General features: G+C 49.1%; 2 protein-coding genes across 21 annotated transcripts in view; both read left to right on the top strand.

Annotated features, from left to right (window-relative positions):
- The window catches only part of PKM (pyruvate kinase M1/2), a 31,643-nt gene extending 7,877 nt beyond the window's left edge, over positions 1-23,766 (top strand). For 5 of the 14 annotated variants that reach the window (XM_078333537.1, XM_017976740.4, XM_035259102.3 and 2 more), the window contains 11 exons: positions 1,469-1,585; positions 3,522-3,688; positions 5,399-5,490; positions 12,240-12,371; positions 12,897-13,083; positions 13,774-14,044; positions 15,345-15,495; positions 15,741-15,893; positions 19,656-19,822; positions 22,171-22,352; positions 23,053-23,766. In XM_078333537.1, coding sequence (XP_078189663.1) covers positions 3,535-3,688; positions 5,399-5,490; positions 12,240-12,371; positions 12,897-13,083; positions 13,774-14,044; positions 15,345-15,495; positions 15,741-15,893; positions 19,656-19,822; positions 22,171-22,352; positions 23,053-23,159 — 1,596 coding nt within the window. In that variant the 5' untranslated portion in view covers positions 1,469-1,585; positions 3,522-3,534 and the 3' untranslated portion in view covers positions 23,160-23,766. Of the gene's footprint in view, positions 1-1,468; positions 1,586-3,487; positions 3,689-5,398; positions 5,491-12,239; positions 12,372-12,896; positions 13,084-13,773; positions 14,045-15,344; positions 15,496-15,740; positions 15,894-19,655; positions 20,384-22,170; positions 22,353-23,052 lie in introns of all 14 variants that reach the window. The other 9 variants (XM_078333539.1, XM_009005181.4, XM_078333541.1 and 6 more) reach the window with 6 other exon arrangements.
- A 900-nt stretch (positions 23,767-24,666) lies between these two features.
- The window catches only part of GRAMD2A (GRAM domain containing 2A), a 38,691-nt gene continuing 36,729 nt past the window's right edge, over positions 24,667-26,628 (top strand). For 2 of the 7 annotated variants that reach the window (XM_035259118.3, XM_078333573.1), the window contains exon 1: positions 24,989-25,098. Coding sequence is in view for 5 of the 7 variants with exons in the window: in XM_035259110.3 (XP_035115001.2) it covers positions 24,932-25,098 (167 nt within the window). In the remaining 2 variants the exon portion in view is untranslated. Of the gene's footprint in view, positions 25,099-26,628 lie in introns of all 7 variants that reach the window. The other 5 variants (XM_035259110.3, XM_035259114.3, XM_078333570.1 and 2 more) reach the window with 5 other exon arrangements.

Here is a 26,628-nt window from a genome sequence, read left to right as displayed (position 1 = left end):
AATATAACTTTTTTTTCTGTTTTTTGAGACGGAGTTTCGCCCTTGTTACCCAGACTGGAGTGCAATGGCACGATCTCGGCTCACCGCAACCTCCGCCTTCTGGGTTCAAGCAGTTCTTCTGCCTTGGCCTCCCGAGTAGCTGGGACTACAGGCATGTGCCACCATGCCTAGCTATTTTTGTATTTTTAGTAGAGACAGGGTTTCACCTTGTTGACCAGGATGGTCTCGATCTCTTGACCTCGTGATCCACCCGCCTCGGCCTCCCAAAGTGCTGGGATTATAGGCGTGAGCCACTGCGCCCGGCAGTTGAGGACAATATAATTTTATCTGCTATTGGTATCTCCTGATCCTGGAGGCAGCTCTTCTGTACCAGAACATTGTCACAAAGCTTTTACTGTAAAGCTTGAGAGCAGACTAAACAGGGGAAAAACGTTTGCTGGATTTGGGCATGAAACTAACAGATTTGAGGCATGGAATTACCCTATGGATTTTTATTTTATTTTTTTTGCTTTGAGGTTCTGAATGTATTAATGTTGATCTTCTTAAGCCATTGAAACTGTCCTGCAATACATTTGTGATCTAGGGCCTAGGGCCTAAGACATGGATTTTTCTTTCTTTCCTTTTTTTTTTTTTTAAATTACAACCCAGTGTACAGAACTTGAGATGTGTATCTTTTCTCTGCCATTTTCTAAAAGCAGGTTATTCTTTTATTTTTTGAGACAGAGTTTCGCTCTTGTTACCCAGGCTGGAGTGCAATGGTGCAATCTCGGCTCACCGCAACCTCCACCTCCTGGGTTCAGGCAATTCTCCTGCCTCAGCCTCCTGAGTAGCTGGGATTACAGGCACACGCCACCATGCCCAGCTAATTTTTGTATTTTTAGTAGAGATGGGGTTTCACCTTGTTGACCAGGATGGTCTCGATCTCTTGACCTCGTGATCCACCCGCCTCGGCCTCCCAAAGTGCTGGGATTACAGGTGTGAGCCATCGCGCCCGGCCCAAAGCGGGTTATTATTGAAGTGCATAGAACAGCAGTTGATTAATGGACTTGGTATCTTCACATTTCATTTACTTCCTCCCAGCAATTTTATAGGATGGTACTATAAAAAAAAGAGGTACACATAATTTTTTACTGTAAAAGTATTTTTATTCTTATATCAGTCAATTTGGTAATAAAGAGGATTTTTTTTTCTGTAATCCTACCTCCCAGATGACATCATGTTAAAATTTCAGTGTATATCCTCCCAGGTCTTTTAGGTATGTTTAATTTGGCATCCCTTCTCTCCTCCCAAAAGGGAAGGGACCAGGTTCTGCTATAAAATAGTGGAATGTTGGTAAATCACAAGTTAAGAGACACAACAGCTGAATCTCTAGAGAAGCTGCCACCTGGATACCTGGTTATTAAGGTAATTTTTCCATTACCCAAAAGAGCTTTAGTTACACTCAGCTTTTACCTTAATCCTTGTACAGCTCCCCAGGGCAAACCTTATTCAGCTCTGAGCGGTCTTTGCAAGTGAGGCCAAGGAGCCACCCTGAGCCAAAAGGAGAGCATTATGTCACCGGAAGCCCAAGCCCAGAGAACCAAAGGTATGACCTGATATTCAGTGGCCCCACCCAGTTCTTTACACGAAGACCCTGATATCTCAGGTCTAAGAAGAGCCAGCTGATGGTTTTTAAAAAGAGTGGAATTAGTTGCTCCAACCCACTGACTCAGATCTTACCTCATTCACAATACAATCCCAGACTGTAGGCCCATTGGAGGTCACAGCAAGGCCTCTGCGTTCCAATTGGCCTGATGTGCCATCTGTCAGTAATGTTTCCTTAACAGCTGGACCACCCTAAGCCCAGCTGGGAGCTCTCAAGGTATGCGAGTCCTCCCTCAACCATGAGTGTAGGGAAAGAAAGGGACGGGGCTGCCCAGGCTTTTCTGTCAGTAATTCAGAAGTTCCTCAGATTTAGGGAAGAGGGGGAGCAGAGGCATTCAGAGAGACTGAAAGGTCATTTAACAAATGCTGGAATACTTCCCCGTACTAGATACAAAACCATACAGGTCCTCGAAGAGAGGACTGACTTTCATTTTGGTACGTAGTAGATAGTAGGAACTTAGGAAATACACATCAAAATGAAGAGTGCATTTGCCATGTTGGATAGTTAGCCAGTATCTTATTTCCCCATTTTAAAAGTTTCAGAATCTGTGGTTGAGGACTTGTGGCCATCAGTTTCCTATAGCTGACAGACTGTTCACTGCTGTCCTCAGAGCTCCTTGGACCTTAACGGGCCTTCTTTGGAGGTGGTAGAGATGGGTTTAGATTCATACTCTACTGGTGCCACCCAGAGAGCCCACAAAGTCAGGGCTGGAACAGGCTAAAGGAGTTAGGGTCCTATGTGTGGGATGCCTTGATTTGGAACTTTGAGATTTAGGAGGAGGTGGGGGAGGGCTAAAGGGGCTTCTTCCTGAACCTTGCTTGGCTGAAGCATTCAGTCTCAAGGGTTTTAGAGTAGTCCTTGGTCTGAGAACTCAAGGAAACAGCTTTCTGATAAGAAATGTAGCAAGCTTCTGGTTCACATCCTTACCTGATAGTTCTTCAAACACTGCCTGGAAGCTTCTCCTGAGTCTTTGTCTCTCATCAGCTAACAGGCTGAGTGAGTTTAGTTGTAAGTCATTAATGAAGAAGGCAAAGGTCGGGGCCATTGTCGGGGTTGTGACCTGGGCTAGTTAATTACCTGGAACCGGTAGTCTTTGTTACAGAGTGGTGGTATACTTGTCAGGCTTAGAAAGGAAATCAGGATGTGCATCAAAAATCATTTGGGGAAAAGATTTGACCAGCAGCTTTCATTTCTCTGTGTTGCAACTATCCCGTGAATGTAGTTGTATAATTTTAGAACTATACCAGTGCCCTTATGTTATCCTTGCTTGTGTGCAAATTGCTTTGCATATCCTAAGATCCTCCTGGCCAAAAGTAGATGTGGTTTTAGGTTTAGACTCCTGGGATGGAAGTGTTTGCATTCAGGAAAATAACGGTGGGTTTGAGTGAGGATTGTAAAGAGGCAATGTTGGTGCCCCATGACAAAGCAGAGGTTTGTAGCTTTGTGACAGCTTGATGTAAGGCGCTACTCTAGGAGTCATTTTATCACTGGAAGTTTGGTTACAACTTCCTTGATCGGTAACTCCTTCAGTGCATGTTAAATGATGTTATTTTAGATAGGGTTGGTGGGAAAGCTGTCTAGGTAGATGTCAGCCCAGTGTTAGAGAGACCTGCTTACTGTGGGTGCTTGGGGACTATGGGCAGTGGGTGGGAGGGTTTAACTTGTCAGTAAGGGCCCTTCCATTGTTCATGATCTTGTGAACCCTTTGTCCATCATGAGGAGCAACCGCATAAGCACAGCATGTCTGGCTCCCTGTGGCTTGTGCACAAAGCGTGCTTATTGAGTTAATGTGTAAGCAGGAGACAGCCTCCTGTGCCAAGTGGTATATTAACCCCTTCTCAGTCTTACCACTCTCTTTCAATGTCCTTGGACCCAGGACCTCAGCAGCCATGTCGAAGCCCCATAGTGAAGCCGGAACTGCCTTCATTCAGACGCAGCAGCTGCATGCAGCCATGGCTGACACATTCCTGGAGCACATGTGCCGCCTGGACATTGACTCACCACCCATCACAGCCCGGAACACTGGCATCATCTGTACCATTGGTGAGTGGTGTGCCACTTCCCCCAAAAAAGTGACCCTTTCTCTCCTGAAAAAACTAACTAAATATCCTGGCTGGGTGCGGTGGCTCATGCCTATAATCCCAGCACTTTGGGAGGCGGAGGCCGGTGGATCACGAGGTCAAGAGATCGAGACCATCCTGGTCAACAAGGTGAAACCCCGACTCTACTAAAAATACAAACATTAGCTGGGAATGGTGGTGCGTGCCTGTAGTCCCAGCTACTCGGGAGGCTGAGGCAGGAGAATTGCTTGAACCCAGGAAGCAGAGATTGCGGTGAGCCGAGATCGTGCCATTGCATTCCAGTCTGGGTAACAAGAGCGAAACTCCATCTCAAAAAAAAAAAAAAAAGAAAAAACTAACTATCCTAACAAACCTAGGTGCTACATGGGATGCTACACAGATTTCTAATGAGAGAACTCAGGTCATAGGAAGTTGCAATAACGAATTAGTATGTGCACAGGATGGCGAATATAGTTAATAGAGTATTAGACATTTCAAAATTGCTGAGATAGCCAGGCGTGGTGGCTCCTAGCACTTTGGGAGGCCAAGCTGGAAAGATTGACTGAGGCCAGAAATTTGAGACCAGCCTGAGTACAAAAAAGTAAAACAAAGCACATACAAAAAACAAATTAGCTGGGCATGGTAGCATGCACCTATGGTCCTAGCTACATGGGAGAGTCCAGGAGATTGAAGTTACAGTGAGGCATGATCCTACCACCACACTCCAGTCTGGGCAATAGAGTGAGATCCTGTCTTAAGAAAAAAAAAAAAATGTCTAGGTGTAGTGGCTCTCACCTGTAATCATCCCAGCACTTTGGGAAGCTGAGGTGGGCAGATCACCTGAGGTGAGGAGTTCAGACCAGCCTGGCCAACATGATGAAACCCTGTTTCTACTAAAAATACAAAAAAATTAGCCGGGCGTGGTGGTGGGTGCCTATAATCCTGGCTACTTGGGAGGCTGAGGCAGGAGAATCGCCTGAACCTGGGAGGTGGAGGTTGCAGTGCACTGAGACTGCAACATTGCACTCCAGCCTGGGCAATAAGAACTAGACTCTGTCTCAAAAAGAAAGAAAAAAGAAAAAAAAATTGCTGAGAGTAAATTTCAAATGTTCTCACCACAAAAATTGGTAAGTATTTAAAGTGATGGATATGTTAATTAACCTGATTTAGTTATTCCACATTGTATCCAAACTGTATGTATTGTATTCAAACTTTGTAACCCAAATTATAAACTATCAGTTTATGATAAAAAAAATAATTTGTTGCAAAAAGAATCCATATGTTTTAGGTTTTATGCTATAGGCAAAATTTAGAGGGTGTCTTCCTTAGCGGGTCTTTGTAGGAGCAACTTAGAGACCTAGAAAAGATCTTTTTAACATGTTGTGCAACCAAGATTCTGTGGTCGGACATCTGGCTGGGTTTCAGTGACGGCAGAGAAGGCTGGCCAAGCCTTACCAGACTTTCTTGATAGGATGGGAGTCTGCAGAATTTGAAGGAAATGGTCGAAGTGTCCCAATAAATCAAGAAAGTAAGCTGGCACAGTAGTAGCCTTCCGTGCGCTTTTTAAAGACTTTCGAGCTATTTGGGAGAGGAAAAGTTTTCAGTTAAAAAAAATTCTTTAAATTTAAGCAAACTCGATGTTTTTCCTTCTTTGAATAATTAATACTTGTGGCTTTAAAACTTTTCCTAATAGGCCCAGCTTCCCGATCGGTGGAGACGTTGAAGGAGATGATTAAGTCTGGAATGAATGTGGCTCGTCTGAACTTCTCTCATGGAACTCATGAGGTGAGCCATGGCTGGACCCTGTGGCCATTGTGATGGCCTGTAGGAAACAGGGAGTGTGTGCAGTATTCATTTAGCCACAGTGGACTAGGCAAGGATGAGTCTGGGTTTCACAGCCAGTGTGAAGTTTGTCTTTACTAGCCCATCCCTACTCTCCTTCTTTCTTCTCCTGACTAAGCAACTGGCTGAGTCTCCTTTAGCAAAGAAGACCCCCTTTGTCACTGGCCATGGATCTCCCACACACACCTCTGCTACTCTTAGCTTTCACAAAGGAAGGCATGGAAGGGTTCTACTGGAAAACCCTCTAAGCCTTAGGTGTTGTGGCCATAGCTCTTGATTCTTCTTCCCAGGGTTTCTCCTATGGCTTGTATTGCCATGGTGAACCATCTAGTAGATGGATTCTGGCCTAGTGTAGAACGAAGATAACAAGGCAGGTCCATGAGAAGGGTTTCTACTATTGCAAGTTTTTAAGGACTGAGCCTAATGCATAAGCACTATCTGGCGTAGAATAGCCCACTTCCTGAGCACTGTATTCCCAGCATGTGCCTTCTCAGGGGTTCTGGTACATTAAAATAACACTAGTTAGCACTCTTCCTCAGGAGCCTAGTAGGATTATATTTGTGCTGGGCTCTTTATTAGCTGGCTTTTACCTATGGACAGAGGCCTTGCCCAGGAGCCAGGTAGCAGCTGTGGGGATGGCTCCATTACTGCCTCTGTTCCTAGATTTAGAATAAACCCGTTTTGAAGAGTTTGAGGTTCCCTGAGGGACCATGTCTTATTTATTTTTTTATTTTATAAGACAAAATAAAGCTCTGTCACCCAGGCTGGACTGCAGTGGTGCGATCATGGCTCACTGCATCCTTGACCTCCCAAGGTTCAAGTGATCCTCTTGACTCAGCCTCCTGAGTATCTGGGAATACAGGCATGCACCACCACACCTGGCTAATTAAAAATATTTTTTTTCTGGAGATGAGGTCTCACTATATTGCCTAGGCCAGTCTCAAACTCTTGGGCTCAAGTGATTCTCTCAAATGTTGGGATTACAGGAATGAGCTACCACGTCCAGCCTGGGACTGCGCCTTTTTATTTTTATTTATTATTATTTTTTTGAGACGGAATTTTGCTCTTGTTACTGAGGCTGGAGTGCAATGGCACGATCTTGGCTCACCGCAACTTCTGCCTCCTGGATTCAGGCAATTCTCCTGCCTCAGCCTCCTGAGTAGCTGGGATTACAGGCACGCGCCACCGTGCCCAGCTAATTTTTTGTATTTTTAGTAGAGACAGGGTTTCACCATGTTGACCAGGATGGTCTCAATCTCTTGACCTTGTGATCCACCCGCCTCGGTCTCCCAAAGTGCTGGGATTACAGGCGTGAGCCACCGCGCCTGGCCGACTGCCTTTTTAAAACCTTCAGACATAATCATAGATCATGGGATTTCATAATGGCACTGATAAGAAGAATCACAGAAGAGGCAAAGTGAGACCCTGTCTTGGCTTCTGTGTTTCCTGTTGAGAGTAAAGAAAATGCTACCCTGTGAGGTCAAGTGTCTTACAGTGGTTGCCCTCTGGCATTTGGAAGTTGGTATTAAGTTTAGACTAAAAATAAAGCCTTTGGGAAATGCAATCCAAGAGGCGAATTCCTCCTTTCGGGAAACATGAGACTCTTCATCATAGATTCCCTAACCCATGTTCATAAACAGCCTATGGCCTCGCTAGTGGCAGGCCTCTAAATGTCATGGGGACCTGACCAAGTCCAGCAGACATATCACACAGGCTAAGACATGTCCCTGTAACTTTTGGAAATTCTGTAGTTTTTCCAAAAGCAAGGGGTCCTTAGCAAGAGTCACTGATAATTACTACAAGTGTTAGTTTAGCTTAAAGAAAAAGAGAGCTAAAGACCACACTGGAGGCCTGTTCACTGTTGATCCCTGCTGCTGTAGTCTGCCATGGGCTCCTGCGTGCAGAGGGAGCAGAAATAGATTTTTAAGAAGTTGACCTTTAAATAGGCTTTATGGTTCCTTCCATCCAGTAAAATAACACCACACAGCTCTGAAATGGCAAGGGTTAGTGAAATCTGCTGCACCTGCTGAATGAGAGCTTGCTGATTTTGGTTTTTTAAACTTCAAAAGGCTTTTGGAGATTGTCTCTGCTTTCACTCCTATTCCCAGATTATAATTAAGATTTTTTAATTTTTATCTTTTAAAGAAGTCTGAAGTCCATCCGTCTGGGTTTATTTTGAAGTTTTAGACCAAGATAAGGTTGTCCCTGGGCTCAGGGCTTGGAAACTGATCTGAAATTATTCTAACTTATATAATGTAATGTAAACAGTTTCAGTCTGACCATATGTCAGGGTCAGACTTGTTTCATATGCATCTTTGACTAGGGGCTGGGACGTACTTTTCCAGTTCCTGACAATTTTAAATGTTCTTCTGAGCAGAACATTGAGATTAGTGTCTTCCCTCTCACTGACAGAGAGACATCAAATGTCTGCATCTGTTTTTTTAATGGCTTTTTTTTTTTTTTTTTGAGACAGAGTCTTGCTCTGTTGTCTAGACTGGAGTGCACTGGCATGATTCAGCTTACCACAGCCTCTGCCTCTCAGGTTCAAGCGATTCTCATGCCTCAGCCTCCCAAGTAGCTGGGATTACAGACCTGTGCCACCATGCCTGGCTACTTTTTAAATATTTTTAGTAGAGACAGGGTTTCGCTATGTTGGCCAGGCTGGTCTCCAACTCCTGACCTCAGGTGAGCCACTGTGCCCACCCAGCCTCTTGGACAGCTTTGGCAGATAGTCTTCAGCCTTCACTTTTGGCAGTTCACATAGACAAGATGTGGTTCCTTATGTGATGTCGGCCAGAAATATTTACTTTTTATATATTTATTCATTTTGAGAGGGAGTCTCACTCTGTCACTTAGGATGGAGTGCAGTGGCACGATCTTGGCTCACTGCAATTTCTGCCTCCTGGGTTTGAGAGATTTTCCTGCCTCAGCCTCCCGAATAGCTGAGATTACAGGCACCTGCCACCATGCCTGGCTAATTTTTGTATTTTAATAGAGACAGGATTTCACTGGTCAGGCTGATCTTGAACTCCTGACCTCAAATGATCTGCCGACCTTGGCCTCCCAAAATGCTTGGATTACAGGCATAAGCCACTGTACCTGGCGTAAAAATAATGACTTCTAAACAACCTAAATATAGAGCCTTCCACAGGATACCTTTTTTTTTTTTTTTGAGTCGGAGTTTCGCTTGTTACCCAGGCTGGAGTACAATGGCGTGATCTCGGCTCACCGCAACCTTGTCTCCTGGGTTCAGGCAATTCTCCTGCCTCAGCCTCCTGAGTAGCTGGGATTACAGGCGCACGTCACCATGCCCAGCTAATTTTTTGTATATTTAGTAGAGATGGGGTTTCACCATGTTGACTAGGATGGTCTCGATCTCTTGACCTCATAATGCACCCGCCTCGGCCTCCCAAAGTGCTGGGATTACAGGCGCGAGCCACCACACGTGGCCCCCACAGGGTACCATTAATGGATGGAACTCTTTACCACATGATAACATCCCAACAAAGCCACAGCTGTAGTGGAAGACTCAGTAGGCCTCCCAGAGATGCTCTAAGAGATTATAATATATGATGTGGATTTGAATAATATGCCTAATAATTGTTATGTTTATAATACATGATTTTAGATCCCCAAGACCAAAAATGCCATGTGGGCATGAAACTCATGGTTACAAAAATATATTAAGTCACCCAAAAAACCCTCAAGTTTCATGAAGTAGATACAGACACATTCTCTGACATAATTTTTTCATGGAAATTAAGGACAAAGTCAAGAAAACTGAAGTGTACTTACTTTAGAAAGCAAAGATCTCAATGAAATAAATATTTAACTCAGAACACTAAGGGGGGAAAACCCTCAAAAGGGTGAAGAAAAATTAATTTTGTAAGATTATAGCTCAGTGAAATGAAAATAAGTTTGACAAATTAAACTAAGAGCTGATTCTTTGTGGGGAAAAATAGTAAACTAGAGAGTTCTGGGAAGCCAGGTCAAGAATGTGAGGATGTGCAGGTAAGAGTATGAATAGAAACTAGAGTATTTCCTACACATTAGACATTTTAAAAGTCAAGAAAAACCTATAACTAATTCCTATAAAGAGAGATGATGACTGGCTATTTTCCAAGAAAAGACAAATACTCAAAAGATAGAATCGACCAATGGCCATAGGAAGTTGAAAAAGTGGGTTGGGTGTGGTGGCTCACGCCCATAATCCCAGCACTTTGGGAGACCAAGGTGGGCGGATCACTTTAGGTCAGGAGTTTAAGACTAGCCTGGCCAACATGGTGAAGCCGTCTCTACAAAAAAGACAAACATTGGCAGGGCGTGGTGGCACATGCCTATAGTTGCAGCTACTCAGGAGGCTGAGGCGGCGGCTGCAGTGAGCCAAGATCCTGTCACTGCACTCCAGCCTGTTAAAAAAGTGACTAAGATCTGGCTCCCCTCAGAACACTAAGTCCAGATGATCTTAGTGGCTGAATTGTCTCCACTTCAAAGTTTAAATTGTTTTTTTACACTGTTCCAAAGCCTAGAGAAATACAGATATTTTTCTACTGTGTCCTTTGAAACCAGCATACCCTGATACTGAGATCGGACAAGGACAGTACCAAAACCAGGCAGGTTAGTACTAACAGTTAGTGTGCTAGACCAGTCTGAGTTGCAGAAAACAAGGTTTAATCCAAATCCAGTAGCGATGGAAAGGAATCTATGACCAAGTGGATTTTATTCTAGGAGCACAAAATTCTACAATGGGATTAAGTAGAGTTAAGGTTGACTTTTAAACAACCTAAATTTAAGACCTTCTGCAGGATAGCATTGATAGATGGAACTCTTTACCACTGGTAACATCCCAGTAAAGCCACAGCTATAGTGGAAGATTCAGTACACCTGAGTCTTATCATTATAAGATGATAACAGTAGGTAACATTTATTAAATAATTACTGTGTACTTGACTCTGTCCTGAATACTTCATATATTCTTTTACTCCTCACGTCAGCTCTGAAGGAAAGGCACCACCTAACCCTTTAAAACAACTATTTCTGACCAGGCGCGGTGGCTCACGCCTATAATCCCAACACTTTGGGAGGCCAAGGCGGGTGGATCACAAGGTCAAGAGCTCGAGACCATCCTGGTCAACAAGGTGAAACCCCGTCTCTACTAAAAATACAAAAATTAGCTGGGTGTGGTGGTGCGTTTCTGTAGTCCCAGCTACTTGGGAGGAGGCTAAGGCAGGAGAATCGCTTGAACCCAGGAGGTGGAGGTTGTAGTGAGCTGAGACTGCGCCATTGCACTCCAGTCTGGGTAACAACAGTGGAACTCTGTCTCAAAACAAACAAACAAAAAACAACTATTTCTATTTGTATTCTATTCTCTTTTTTTTGGAGACAGAGTCTCATTCTTGCCCAGGCTTAAGTGCAATGGCCCAGTCTCAGCTCACTACAACCTCCACCTCCTGGGTTCAAGCGATTCTCCTGCCTTAGCCTCCCAAGTAGCTGGGACTACAGGCATGCACCACCACGCCCAGCTAATTTTTGTATTTTTAATAGAGATGGGGTTTCGCCATGTTGCCCAGGCTCATCTCAAACTCATGGGCCCAAGCTATCCTCCCACCTTAGCCTCAGAAAATGTTTGGTTTACAGGCATGAGCCATTGAAATTTAACAAACAAAACGGCAAATGGAAAGGAAGAACAGCTTAAGAAAAGAGATTGAGGGCCGGGCGCGGTGGCTCAAGCCTGTAATCCCAGCACTTTGGGAGGCCGAGGTGGGTGGATCACGAGGTCAAGAGATCGAGACCATCCTGGTCAACATGGTGAAACCCCGTCTCTACTAAAAATACAAAAAATTAGCTGGGCATGGTGGTACGTGCCTGTAATCCCAGCTACTCGGGAGGCTGAGGCAGGAGAACTGCCTGAACCCAGGAGGCGGAGGTTGCGGTGAGCCGAGATCGCGCCATTGCACTCCAGCCTGGGTAACAAGAAGGAAACTCCGTCTCAAAAAACAAGAGATTGAAACCAGGATTTGTTGCAAGCAAGGAATAATAAAGAGTAGTTCATTTAGAGAAAGGCATATGACCACCTTTCCTCGTCTGTGATCAGAATCTAGAAAGTGATTGAGAAAACCAGGTCTGTGTGACCTTAGCAATGAATTGTTTAGCTTAGGCCACTGTTAGCTTAAGTCAATAACTTCAAAGTTTGGATTGTAGTTGGAATCAATAGAGGAAATGCTCTCAGCATTACCACATCTATCAAAATGTGACACTGATTGCCAAACCGGCCTTATCCAAACACAAGTCCTAGGCTTTCTGCCCTGTTTATCGACTTTATTTGCTGAGGGTATTTGATGATTCTTAGGGAAAAAAGAACAGCCCTAGGGATACAGCTGCTTTTATGATGAGATGTGTTTGCACCCATACCCTAATGGGTTTTGGTGGTGATATTCTGAAATTTGCCACCAACGTTTCAAAGATTTGCCCTGAGGGTGAATTAGTGCTATAGCAGAAGTGTGTGGAAGTTGAGGAGGTTGGATTAATCAGGTAGAGGAGTTGTCAGTGCACGGATCATGCTGAGGATGGAGGTGGACCTCGAAGACATCCACAGGCCTTTCCTGAGTGATCAGCTTTGGCTCCTGGGCAGGGGAATTGGAGCTGGATCCTAATGTGGGAGCAGGCTTGTCATCTTCTTCCGTTACCCCCAGTACCATGCGGAGACCATCAAGAATGTGCGCGCAGCCACGGAAAGCTTTGCTTCTGACCCCATCCTCTACCGGCCCGTTGCTGTGGCTCTGGACACTAAAGGACCTGAGATCCGAACTGGCCTCATCAAGGGCGTGAGTATTCTGGGGAGAGCGACAGGGAGGGAGGCTCAGTAGGCAGCATGCCCCAGAGACGTGTCCTCTGAAGTGCTGGGGTGTCGTGTTTCATCCCAGCACTATGGAGAACTGCAGATGAGTTGAGGTCTGCAAATGAGAATTTATTCATCACTGTAAACAATGTTAATCTGATCTACTTTGCTAGGAAATGGTACCACAAAGGAACTGTTTTTATTTTTACCCTAAAAATCTAAACTTAACAGCAACAACAAAAAACCCCTAAACTTCAGGCTTTCTAACTTGGGGAGCCATCCCTTTGTATCTTTTTCTTCATCATTAAGTGGCATAACTGAAACATTATCTTTTTTTTCTTGGGTTATTTCCTTAAAGTATATTGAGTTAGAGAATAAGCGCAAAAAACTATATTACTTTTAATGGAGACTTGAGCATTGTTTCTTGGAGGAAAGAGCTTTTCCGTTCCTGCCGGGGTGACACTGCTGCTGGCATCTCCAGTTTGGACTCTTGCTTACTCTCTCTCCCCAGAGCGGCACCGCAGAGGTAGAGCTGAAGAAGGGAGCCACTCTCAAAATCACGCTGGATAACGCCTACATGGAGAAGTGTGACGAGAACATCCTGTGGCTGGACTACAAGAACATCTGCAAGGTGGTGGAAGTGGGCAGCAAGATCTACGTGGATGATGGGCTTATTTCTCTCCAGGTGAAGCAGAAAGGTACGGATGGGAGTTGGGGTCCACTTATCTAAAACCATTTCCCGTCTCTAAAGTTCTTTGACACAAGATCGGAAGCTTGGTTGGCTGGCAGCGAGATTGAGTCTGTGTGTTCTGAGGAATCCCTTTTATAACTCATTTATCCTCAAAGAGAGACTTTAATCCAGCATAGTTACATTCCTCTGGTTTTGGAGAACATAGGACTTTTTTTTTTTTTTTCTTTGAGACAGAGTCTCGCTGTTGCCCAGGCTGGAGTGCATTGGCCCAATCTTGGCTCACTGCAACCTCTGCCCCCCGGGTTCTAGGATTTCTCCTACCTCAGCCTCCCAAGTAGATGGGATTAGAGGCACCTTGCCTGGCTAATTTATTTGTATTTTTAGGAGAGACGGGGTTTCACCATGTTGGCCAGGCTTGTCTGGAGCTCTTGACCTCAGATGATCCACCTGCCTTGGCCTCCCAAAGTCAAAACAATCTTAATTATCCTGATTTATGGTCGAGGAAACTGAGGTACAGAGAGGTTAAGTGGCTTGCCTAGAATTACACAGTTAGTGGAGTAGGGTTTCAACTATGGTAAATGGCTCCAGCACCCATGATGTGCTACTTCCTAGATCACTGTACTTGGGGGAAAGGCACCTTCTTCCTGTTAAGCAGTGCCCTCAGTGCTCTGCTCCCCACCTACTTCTTTTCACACAGGTGCTGACTTCCTGGTGACAGAGGTGGAAAATGGTGGCTCCTTGGGCAGCAAGAAGGGTGTGAACCTTCCTGGGGCTGCTGTGGACTTGCCTGCTGTGTCAGAGAAGGACATCCAGGACCTGAAGTTTGGGGTTGAGCAGGATGTTGATATGGTGTTTGCGTCATTCATCCGCAAGGCAGCCGATGTCCATGAAGTGAGGAAGGTCCTGGGAGAGAAGGGGAAGAACATCAAGATAATCAGCAAAATCGAGAATCATGAGGGGGTTCGGAGGCAAGTCCCCACTGTCCCTGCTTCAGTCCCAGCGCAGCTCTCTGAAGGGCATGGTGCATCCTGTGAATGTCTTGATTCCCAGCCCTGTGTCCCTTACCCGTCAGAAGGTAGACTCCCAATCCTGTTCCAAATCCACTGAATCAGAATATCTTAGCAGAGTAGAAGGCATTGGTTTAAAAAAAAAAAAGCTTCCCAGGTGATTGAGATGCTGCCAGCTTGACATTGTTCCCTGAGCCTGGGGACCAACGTTTGAGAGAACAGGGTCACTGCTCACAGGATCAGGAGTCATGATGCTCTCTTCCTGATCAGAAACACTACCAGTGTTTGCTGGAACGGGGGGACCAAGGGGAAAGGTAACAGCAGACACTTTTTGGTCCTTCCTGGGGGGCCATGTTGCAGTTCAGGGCTTGTTGGCCATGTGAAGCTTACAGCCTGGTCTTCACTTAGAAAGTGGCTGCTGGCTCAGTGATCGGGCTAACTCTGGTATGGTCCATTCTACTCCCACAGGAGGATGTGTGGTTGTTCTCCAGGTTCACATTGCCCCAACTTAGCTTACCCCTCTTCCCAATGCTCACAAGGTAGAGCCCAGTGAACATGGCCAGCTGGGTGACATCTGTTTCTCTTTGGCTTCCTGCTGGAACACAACTCAGCACTGCTAAGATGCTAGACCTACTCTTGGGGAGTGTGCTTGGGGAGGGTAGGGGAGCAACCCTCTGTACCCACTGTAGTGGCCTTACTGTCTTAACTTTGTGTGGATATCCTCTGTACGAGGTAATTTGGGGCCTTCCCTTTTGCCATCCTGATAAGCCATGGGCTAGCTGAATTTGGCCCTACGCCAGGCAAAGCCACATTCCCTCTTGCCTTCGGCAGGTTGGAGTGGGCTAGATGAGGCCGTGGATTTTTATGGTGGAGACAGTCATCAGGCCTCTCGGATTTTCTGTCTTGAAGTGCTGATTGGAGAATGGAGGTTCTAGAGAGACACCTCAAATGCATGGGATTTGGAGAGGAGACCCTGGGAATAAGTCCATGGGATTTGGAGGAGACCCTGCCCTCTCCCCTTTTCTTCCATCAGTGAAGTATCCATATTGTTGAAGCCCGGCAGATAGAATTGTTGGCCCACTCTGGGGGACTAAGGTGGCTGGAGTGTCCTGGCATCTGTGTGCACCCATGATGATAAAATAGATGTCTGTCCTGGAACACGGACATCTAAGTTAGGGAATCCCAGGGAAATGTCCTGTCTACCGCCATACTTGTGGTCCCTGTTCTATATAACCTCTTTCCACCTCACTTTGTCCATCAGGTTTGATGAAATCCTGGAGGCCAGTGATGGGATCATGGTGGCTCGTGGTGATCTAGGCATTGAAATTCCTGCAGAGAAGGTCTTCCTTGCTCAGAAGATGATGATTGGGCGGTGCAACCGAGCTGGGAAGCCTGTCATCTGTGCCACTCAGGCATGTGCCCACCCCTCCCCACATTCTCCTGTGCACACTCACAGTTTTGAATGGGAAAGCTCTGGAGGCTGTCTGATCTCTTCCCATGGAACTATCTCATGTAACACACAGATATCCCCCGCCCCCATACAGCTACAGAAAGCCAAGCTCTGTCCACCTACTAACTATCCAGAGGATCAACTCGCTGTCATTTGTCTCTGAAGACAGCCTAAGCCACGTCTCATTAAAGCTCTGTCCCCTCCCAGATGCTGGAGAGCATGATCAAGAAGCCCCGTCCCACCCGGGCTGAGGGCAGTGATGTGGCCAATGCAGTCCTGGATGGAGCTGACTGTATCATGCTGTCTGGAGAGACAGCCAAAGGGGACTATCCTCTAGAGGCCGTGCGCATGCAGCACCTGGTGAGTTCTCAGGGCCTGCCCCATCCCCCTGGGCTTCAGGCTGGGCCTGGGATGGAGGCAGGCTCTGGTGCAGAACTTTTTAGGCTTCTGCATCCTCGTATGCACAGTCTTTCATTATCTGCCAAGTCACAGCAGCAAGAGGGTGGGGGTGGGGGTGGGGGTGGAAGTGGAATTGGCTTTTTTATTTTTTATTTTTCCTGTTCTGCATTCCTGTCCACACCTCCACCGTTCCATTTCCTTCTGCTCTGGAGGCATCCTCCTCCATCGGACACCACACAGTTCATTTCACTTACGACTTCAAGGTTGTGAATCCTTCCATGGCTTAAGTCCTGGGATACTTCTGCAGTGAAAGGAGGTCTTATACCTCTTCCTCAGAGTCAGAGGTTCTGAGTACCTTTGCCCTATTCTGAAAAGGGCCAGGGGCTCCTGCTCCCAGCTGCCCTCTTCCCTTCAATTCCTCCCGCATCCCACAGACAGGCGCTCCCCCAGGGGCCCTCTGTGAACCTGCTCTGGAGGCTGCTGCGTGCACTGCGCTGCCTGTGCTGGCCTTGCATGGTGCCTGTGAGGGAGATCTGCTTTGCTGTGCCATTAGCGTGCAGCTGCTGCTCTTACTCCAGACCAAAAAGCTGGGTTGAGTGACTGCTGGTGGGCGACAGAGAGGAGGGAGTGCGGCTGACCCAGGTGGCCCTGGACTGAGCATCTGGAGGAGTTGTGGAGGCTCTTTCCCTTTCTGCTCTGAGAGCTTATTCTTCAGGCTCTTCCAGCTTGTCGTGTTGACCGCCTGGCCGCTGCTCAGGATTGGAGGCTCGCTCCCTCTCCCCTGTCTGTTCCAGCTCTGAAACTTACAGCAGAGCTAACCTCGGGGATCCCTGATCAGGGTTACATAGGTCTGGTATGATGAGTGCTAGAAATTAACTTTCTCCCAGTCGTCTTAGGTCAGGCTCTGAACTTACACTTTACCTGGACATGGTTCTTCTTTGGCCTTTCTTTTTTTTTTTTTGAGATGGAGTTTCCCTCTTGTTACCCAGGCTGGAGTGCAATGGCACGATCTCAGCTCACTGCAACCTCCGCCTCCTGTGTTCAGGCAATTCTCCTGCCTCAGCCTCCTGAGTAGCTGGGATTACAGGCACGCGCCACCATGCCCAGCTAATTTTTTGTATTTTTAGTAGAGACGGGGTTTCACCATGTTGACCAGGATGGTCTTGCTCTCTTGACCTCGTGATCCACCCACCTCGGCCTCCCAAAGTGCTGGGATTACAGGCTTGAGCCACTGCGCCCGGCCTTCTTCGGCCTTTCTATTTCCTTTCTCACCAGTGAAAGACCAGCCCCTACAAGCCCCTAAGTTTAAAATACCACCCCTCCCGCCCCAAAGAAAACACCCACCTGGTCTGGACATCTTCCTTTCCTTTTTCACTGTGTGTCCTGTTACTGGGCTTAAACAGCTTCCAGAGAAGACATGTCATTTCTATTAAATGCTCTTTCAGTGGCAAACTGAATTCATAGACTGAGGATATTTTCTGGGTTGTCATTAGCATCTTTAGTGGGTTTCCCCATATTGAAATTGGTAGAGGCCAGGGATGGTGGCTTATACCTGTAATGTCAGTACTTTAGGAGGCCAAGGTAGACAGATTGCTTGAGCTCAGGGGACCAGCCTGGGCAACATGGCAAAACCCTGTCACTACTGAAAATTCAAAAGTTAGCTAGTCGGACCTGGTGGTGCACGCCTGTAGTCCCAGCTACTTGGATGGTGCTGGGGAAGGAGGATCACTTGAACCCAGGAGGTTGAGGTTGCAGTGAGTCAAGATGGTACCAGCCTAGGTGACAAGTGATACCCTGCCTCAAAAAAGAACCCCAACAAAGAACACAACATAAAAAAATTGGTAGAGAGCAATCTCCCAGGTCCACTAAACGTAGCCTGGCCCTGGCTGACGCCTCACAGTTTTGTGTGATGTGATTGCTGTTCTGATGCTTAGATACCCTTGGTGCAGTCTCACAATTGCCCCATGGTAGGAGGGTTTCCCAGGAGACAGTGCGCCTTGAACCAGTCACCACTAAAGTGCCTGCCTTTCTGGGTCTCTCCACACGTCCCCTCTCTCTAATTCTCTTACTTAAATTACGTGATTTCACGGCCTCAAAGGTGGGACAGGGGCGGGCTGATCTTGACTTGGATTTACTGAACCATGAAATCACTGCATAGAATGTGGGGACTTTAATGTGTCTTTGAGCAAGTCATGTAACTGTCAAGACCTCCTCTGTAAAATGGATTAGATATGTTTATAGCCTTAGCATTAAATATTCACTGCTGTTATTATTGTCTGATAAGTCTCTGTGTACATGGATATAATCTCCCTGACTCCCATCACCTCCATTTATAGAGGAGGGTTATATGGCCAATAAAGCCTAGGTTTGAATCCCGGCCCGCTGACTCCAAAGCCAGTCTTCCCTCCTGCAACTGTCTAATAGGAGATGAGAACAGGTCTCCATTTGGAGCCTGTCAGTGGGTCAGAGACTAAGATCCAAGCTCAGGTTCTAAATTCCATGTCCTTTCCTCCATACCCTGGTGTTTCCTATGAACAGAACCCTAGAGCTGCAAGGCTTGGATTGCATGGCACTGCTCAGAAGAGTTACAGGTCTGCGCCAGGCTGTAGCTGCCCCTCCAGGTGGCTAGACCTCTCCTTTCTGTGTCACCAGTTAACACTGGCCAACAGTTCCTCCCCTTAACTGTTCACTGCTTTCTTCCGTGTCTAACTGATGCAGTTAATGACCCATAACTAAGCAGTACCAGGTATGGCTCTGTTTCCTGTTCATGTCCCGTGTCCTCTGGGCTGCATGCATTCCATTCTTACAGAATGAATGCCTTTAACCTGGTAAATCCTGCCGCACATCTGCTTCCACTATGAAATTCATGAGGGGCTGTTATCGATTCCTCCCTCACCCATCATTTACTAAGAGGCTGGTGATTGCATTGTAATCCTCTAAAGCTTACATTGTCTTTCTGATTTTTGGTCTTATCTGAGCAAGTGGTCTATAAATAACTCAGTGGCTTTCTCATGACTATTTCAATCATTAGATTTTAATCAAGTGTCTTATTAAACATATCTGCATGCTTCTACAGGCATCTGTCTCTTCACATGGCTGTTCAGTGTGCCTCTCACAAGTTAGCCCAAGTTTTCCATTCTCCTGCTTAGAACTCAGTTGAGCTGCCTAGCTTTGGCTTTGATCCCAGCTTTCCAGCGCTGCTCAATCCGTTTCCATGGCAGGCCATTGGAAACGCTCAGTGCATCCCTGTGCCTGAAGCCAAGTGAGTGCTCACTCCATGCATGCATGAAGGCTGGGCAGGAGTCTTTGCCTAACCAGACAGCCATGTGAGGAGGGAGGGCCTGTTCCTTCCTGTAAGCTGTATCATGAGGCAGCGTGGTCAAGTCCTCTGCCAGGGAGTGGTGTGGGCCCAGCCTGGGCATGTTTCTGTGCCAGGGTGCTAGAGCCTACTGCCAGATTGTCTCCCTCCACCCCAATCAAAAAATCCTTCCAGAATGGAAGAGCTAGTTTCCCTGTATTGGAAGGGAAGTGGCAGCACCCCCTGAAGCAGTTGGACTTTAATCACGCTACCTCTGCATCTGCCCGAAGGACAGATTTAGCCAATTAACCTAAGGTTACCTTCCTCTCTGATTAATTCCCCATTCTGTCTTCCCATGTGTTGTGTCTCGTTTTTTTTCCTCCTCCTTCCCTCTTCCTTGCCCCCTCTTCCCCTAAACCTTACAGATAGCTCGTGAGGCTGAGGCAGCCATGTTCCACCGCAAGCTGTTTGAAGAACTTGTGCGAGCCTCAAGTCACTCCACAGACCTCATGGAAGCCATGGGCATGGGCAGCGTGGAGGCTTCTTATAAGTGTTTAGCGGCAGCTTTGATAGTTCTGACGGAGTCTGGCAGGTAGGGCCCTAAGGGCAGGTAATACTGTTAGGATAACCAGCCTCTTGCTCCAGCTGCTCTAGGAGAAGACAGCCAGGCCCAACCTGGCATCTGGGCACAGAGCCTCTTCTCGTCTGCAGGAACACAGCTAGGGAGGTCATGGCAGGGCAGGACCAAAGGGTCCTGTGGCTCAGTAGGCACAGCAGATGTCACAGGCACCTGGTGAAGGACTGGTTCCTGTAGAGTCTTGATCTTGGCTCAGCTCAGAATCTCAGTGATTGGGCTCCTCTTGTCCCAAGGAACATGTTCCTCACCAGCTGTCCGGGTGACTCTTCCCTTCCCTCTCCTTTTGTGACAAAGCTCTGACAAAGCTCTGTCCCCCTCTCGTCCCTCTGGACGAATGTTGCTCCCCTAGATTGCCCGTGAGGCAGAGGCCGCCATCTACCACTTGCAATTATTTGAGGAACTCCGCCGCCTGGCGCCCATTACCAGCGACCCCACAGAAGCCACCGCCGTGGGCGCCGTGGAGGCCTCCTTCAAGTGCTGCAGTGGGGCCATAATCGTCCTCACCAAGTCTGGCAGGTAGGAGGCGGCAGCAGCTCCCTGGGATGCCCTGCTCAGTGGCACCTCTCCTCGGGGGCCCTGGGAGCAGTGCATTGAGCAGTGCTCGGGTGGCGCTGAGCCACGGTAAGACCCCTCTGCCTGCCACCTGGACCTGCAGGGAAGAAGTGAGCAGAGCCCCTCCCCTGGGCCCAACGGACTCCAGGCGGCACTCTAAGGAGTGTTAGAACATGTGGATCAAAAGCAAGTTTACACTGGAGATTTATTACATAATAGTGCACAGGCTGACTACACATGGTTATTTGATATTGAAAATCTAGTCCTCTAAAACAGTAAAAGATAACCACTTTTGCTTGTTCCAGTTACTCCGTTCTCTTTAACAATTCAGTCGGGAAGATGAATTTAAATGCCGCTTACTGCGTGCCCATTTGGCACTCTAGTCCCTCCTGTTTTTGAGCTCTCAAGACAGTTGGGTTCCAGCTCGGGAGAGGTTGCTGTGCTATCTTGACTGACATTCTGTAGGGTCAGGCAGCCAGGCTGAAGATTGTGTGGCCTGTGCTGGACCTCCAGCTTTAGATCCCTTCCTTGCCCAGGACATTGAGTTAATGTCCTTCACCCGCCTGGTCAGGGAGTATGCTCCTCGTCACTGCCCACAGGGCAGCGAGGGTTTCCTGGAAGAGAGAGGAGCAAACAGGCAGTGCCCACGCACTGAGTAGCAGCAGATGGGCGTGGGCAGCCCAGAGAACCGGGACACAAGTGCTGTGGAGATGATCTCAGCAGAGGGCTCCAGCCTCTCAGTCTTGGCTGAACAGCTCCAACCAGTAGGGCTGACCTTTCTTAAAAGGTCTAGTTCTGGCTGTTTGGCTATTTTAAGCTCTCATCTTCTGGGGTTTCACTTAGCTGGTCCTGGCCTCAGCAGTTGCTTCCCTGTGAAGGCCTTGCACAGAGGCCAAGCGTGATGTGCAGGGACTTCTCCACTGCGATGTGGCTTGTTTCCCTGACCTCTTGAGTGTCCTCATAACTTCCCTTCAGGTGTCCCCCCCAGCTCCTGAGACATATCTGCAGCTACAAGTGTGCAGTGTCAGCATTCAGTCCCTGGCAGAGGGTCTTCAGAAGGGCCCCTGCCTTCCAGAGGAGGTTTGGCAGGCAGAGCTGCTCCCGCACCAACATTCCCATTTCCTGTTCTTGCCTGCTGAGTAGCACCTAGATTTCTAAGCCTCAATTACTCAGATTTGACTCTAGGTCCTTACAGCCCAGTAGCTAGGGCTGTTTCAGGAGCCAAGGGCCATGTGGGGCAGGGAGAAGGCACATAAGTAGAGAATCCTGATACTGATTCCTTAGGGGGCTGGGTCAGCTCTGCTCCTGCTCTTTGCAGATATCAGGAGTCAGGTGCTACGCACGTGCTCCTTGGCTTGTAGTTGTCACTGGCAGTGAGAAGAATGAGCGCCCTGACATTGGGCCAGTGCTGCCTCTTTGTGTCAGAGTTCAGGGTGTACGAGGGGTTCTGCCAATCCTGGGCTGTGGGGTAAGTGGGTGAGGCTGACTTTGCCCAGGTCAAGATGATCCTGGGCCCCTGGTCTGTAGAATAGGGGTAGAGGCCAAATGGTAGCTTAGCATGCTGTAGAGGATATAGGATGAGGGGCTGCCCACGCCTCGGGAGAGGTCCTAGGGAGCAGATATTGAACTGGCCAGAACCCTCAGGCTGGCATGGTGAGCTGGATGAGAGGGTGAGCTGTTTGAACATCCTGAGGTGCTTCCTGGGGCCCGTGTAATGGTCATTTGTGTCTGTCTCCCCCTTCCCATCTCAGATCTGCTCACCAGGTGGCCAGATACCGCCCACGTGCCCCCATCATTGCTGTGACACGGAATGCCCAGACAGCTCGTCAGGCTCACCTGTACCGTGGTATCTTCCCTGTGCTGTGTAAGGACCCCATCCAGGAGGCCTGGGCTGAGGATGTGGACCTCCGGGTGAACTTGGCCATGAATGTTGGTATGTGGTTGGAGCAGGGGCTAGAGGTTGGTGGGGTTTGGGGCTGCTTGAGCATTGGCTTTTCTGGGACCCTGAAATTTGGGGAATAGAAAGAGGAATGTGCAGATCTTGGAGGGGCAGGAGGCCCATCTGACTGCTCCTCTCCCTCACTGGGAATGTTTTCTGAATCTCTCATTCCCTGAAGTCCTAGGCTGAGCCCAGGAAGGAAAAGGGTCCTTTGAGTTGTAGGGATGAGCAGTTCAGACCCTCTTCTTTTCTAGTCTAGGGCCCAAAGCAAAATTGTCCATTCTTTGGCATTTGCTCATTACTGAGAATTTTTGTTTTTAAATAAAATTGGCTAGAGCTCCTGCACTGTGGGTGGCATACAGATTATGTACTGATGTGGCCATTGTCCCCGAGTAAGGTAGGGTATCATCGGATGACAGGAAACAGCTAGCTCTGACCTTGGGCTAGGCTTTGCACCCTCTCGAGGATAAAGTGAATGATGTCCAAAGGTCCTTGCCAACCCTACCATCTGAGTGATAAGGAAATTTCAGGGCCTCCCTCCTGTTTGCCTGGGCTGTGGGTTTGGCGCCACCTCGTGGTTTGAGGAAGTAGTGGTCAGCCAGCCTAGTTCAGTGCTCAGGTTTGGGGCAGCTGCCCAGGTGCAGACCCTTCATGGCTCGGCTTTTACTCACCAACCTCCCTTCTCTTCCTCCAGGCAAGGCCCGAGGCTTCTTCAAGAAGGGAGATGTGGTCATTGTGCTGACTGGGTGGCGCCCTGGCTCCGGCTTCACCAACACCATGCGTGTTGTTCCTGTGCCGTGATAGACCCCAGAGCCCCTCTTCCAGCCCCTGTCCCACCCCCTTCCCCCAACCCATCCATTAGGCCAGCAACGCTTGTAGAGCTCACTCTGGGCTGTAATGTGGCACTGGTGGGCTGGGACACCAGAGAAGAAGATAAAACGCCTCGATGAAACATGGCTGTGTTTACTCCCTGCTCTGGTGGGACAGCCCAGAGCCTGGCTGCCCATCATGTGGCCCCACCCAGTCAAGGGAAGAAGGAGGAATGCCGGACTGGAGGCCCTAGGAGCCAGATGGCAAGAGGGTGCCAGCTTCCTTTCCTGTGTGTACTCCGTTCAGTTCCTTTAGAAAATGGATGCTCAGAGGACTCCCAACCCTGGTCTGGGGGCAGGAAACAGCCAGCGAGAGTTAGGGGCCTTAGCGCACAGAGCAGTTGTTCCATTTAAGCCAACTCTGGCCCTGACCCTTGCTTCCCCAACCCCCTGGGCCTCCCCAGTTCACACCTGTCCCCACCCTCCACTCAGCTGTCCTGTGACAAACACTCCACCTTCCATTTTCCCCCACTACTGCAGCGCCTCCAGGCCTGTTGCTATAGAGCCTACCTGTATGTCAATAAACAACAGCTGAAGCACCTGTTTCCTCTCTCTTCTGCTGGGGAGGGGGAGATGGTTGAACTTTGCCCTCTGAGCAGGCTGGAAATGGCTGCAGCCCCATGCCCGACGGTGGGAGCTAGGTGGTGTCGCCTGCCATCCTGCCTGCCTTCAGGTACAGATGCGCTGGGAAAGCAGTAGCTGACTCTTAGGGTTCTAGGTTGCCCCCCCTCAGTGCTGTTAGGAGACCTTAATGGCTTATGTGAACCAGAGATGGGAAAGAACAGGGACAAGGGCTCCTCCCTCCCTACTCTGGTAGATAAACCCAAATCATGAATCCCTGGTGGTGGTTCTCCCTCCACTTTGGTCTCCCTGCAATAGCGATCCCTTACCTGGATGAGTCTACCCTAGCTAGACGCCCGAGACTGGGTTCTGCTCCCTGGTCCTCAGTTGTGGACTTAGGCTCACCTTGGGACCACACCCGTTTGCTGGTGCCCTCCCATTGTGATACTGCAGTGCCAAGGGGTTAGGGGAGGAGTTGGAAATGGGACCAAATCTGGCCTGTGGCTTTCCCCTCTCCTAACCACACTCCCAAGGACCAGGTGACCTGGTGGGGGTGGAAGAGGAAAGGGCCTGCAGGCCAGGCAAGTTGGGGAATAGGACCTTTGGGCCCATTCCACTGCTCAGTTCAGCCCAGCTCATTGTGACACACTGAGCTGTGCCTCTGCTTCCCTGTCTTTGATTTGTGTCCACCTTAAGTCCCTCCGCAGACTCCTCCGAAAGTGTATTTCCTTGGAGAAACTACAATGTTAAAAACTCTGGCAAAGGTGCATGGAAGCATCCTGGCTCCAGGGCTCCCGGTGGTGACTTGCCTGTCAGACCATGGTGTTCAATATCCCCTTTGCTATTCCCCACTAACGGTGAAATTGAAACGTACCCTGGAGTTCGGTGTTGGGAAGGACTGGGTTGGAAAGGGCCCGGAATCGTTTCCTGCAGAGGGACCCAATTTCCAAGACTAGGAGGACAGAAGCGTCTAGCAGGACACAATACCCTCGACGTGAGGAACAGGAGGTGCTGCGCCAGGCCCTGGCCTCCGGGACCTTCCAGTTTGGGGGACCGAGCACTATAATCTGCGTAGAGCTGGGTGCCCCACCTGGGGAAGGTGGGGAAAGAGGGAAGCTCGGGAAGAAGGGGGAGGAACGGCCAATGGGCTGGGCCCGGCCCGCGCGAGCCGCCAATGGGCGAGCGGGGCGGGCTCTCGACGGGGCGGGCGGGGTCCGGCCGGCGCTGGGTCCCGGCGCGCGGTCGGGGGCGCGGGGCGCTGGCGCCGCGATGACCGCTCTAAGCCGAAGCGAGGCCGCCGAGGCGGGCAGGTAAGGGATGGCAGCCCCGGGGCCGGGTTCGGGACCCCGGAGGCAGCCGCGAGGGGCAGGGCGGCTCCTGGGGCCACGGCAACTCGGAGCGTTCTGCCCACGGGGCAGGCACTTCCCGGCCGCCGGATTGCGGGCTTCGGGCCAGAGCTGCGCCGCGCGCGCCCAGGCGCCTCCGGGAGCCTGTGAGGTGTTCGCTCCCGGATCTGGTGTCCGGGCTGAGTCTGCTGCGACCTGGCGGATGAGGGACGGTCCCGGCGGCGTCGGGGCAGGGGAGGGCACCCTCCTCGGGACGCCTCGCGCGGCCCATCTCCGCCCGCCACTCTGTTCATCCTTTCATTTATTCATTCATCATTCGTTCCCCGCGATATCGACTCCCAGTCCTGATTGCCGCCGAACCAAAGGTTGGCCCTCCCTGCAGCCCCTGGAGGGTCGGACTCTTTCCTCTTGCCGCCGAATCCGCACTTGTAGCGGCCCGCGACTGTGGGGAGGCAGCTCGGAGCTGTCCCAGCACGACGCAGCCTCACCCGGGCGCTAGGCCCATCCCGGCCGGGCGGGCTGGGCGGGTCTCCCGGCCCCGAGATCTGGTCCAAAGTCGCCCAGGGAGGAAGGGATAAGGAGGCAGGGCAGACAGGAGATGGCGCTGCACGTGACATCCAGAATTGTGGCTTCTTGCTCCTTGAGGTCTTGGGGTCCTGGGGATGACACTGTTTTGGGGAACCTGTCAATTTCTGCCGGGGTCCAGGTTCTAAGCTGCACAACCGAAGGTCGGGTACAGCCTGGCATCCCTGGCCAGCTAGCACTGGGATAGGTAGGTTGACTGTGGGAGCCTTGTCCCCAAATCAGCCCGGGACACACAGGGGTGTGGACCCCAGTGGGACTCGCTCTGCCTTGTCCTCAGAGGGACTGGTGGGGCTCCACCCCTCTGTCATTTGTGCCTCTTTGCTCTGCTTGCCGCCCCCCTCCACTCACTATGCTTGATTGTTTAAAGGTGCCTCTCCTTGCAGTGGCCAGGCTCCTAGGGAACACGAGACGGTGCCCAGGCAACCTGTGCTGTCTTCGCCCCATGTCCACCTGTAGACGGCTCTAATGGCTTTGCTGGGAGAGGTGGAATAGAGTGAGGGTGTCCATCCCATTCTTCAGTGAGGAGTCAGTATGCCCCGCCTTTTCTTTCTTTTCTTTTCCTTTCCTTTCCTTTCCTTTCCTTTCCTTTTTTCTTTCTTTCTTTCTTTCTCTTTCTTTCTTTCTTTCTTTTTCTTTCTCTCTCTCTCTTTCCTTCCTTCCTTTCCTTTCTCTTTCTTTCTTTTCTTTTCTTTCTTTCTTTCTTCTTTCTTTCTTTCTTTCTCTCTCTTTCTTTCTCTTTCTTTCTTTCTTTCTTTTTCTTTCTCTCTCTCTCTCTTTCCTTCCTTCCTTTCCTTTCTCTTTCTTTCTTCTTTCTTTTTCTTTTTCTGAGACAGAGTTTCACTGTCACCCCAGCTGGAGTGCAATTGTGCGATCTTGGCTCACTACAACATCTGCCTCCCGGGTTCAAGC

Source organism: Callithrix jacchus, chromosome 8, assembly GCF_049354715.1.
Source record: "Callithrix jacchus isolate 240 chromosome 8, calJac240_pri, whole genome shotgun sequence".
Taxonomy (NCBI): domain Eukaryota; kingdom Metazoa; phylum Chordata; class Mammalia; order Primates; family Cebidae; genus Callithrix; species Callithrix jacchus.
The sequence above is the reverse complement of the archived record's forward strand: the minus strand, read 5'-3'. Positions and strand labels throughout refer to the sequence as shown.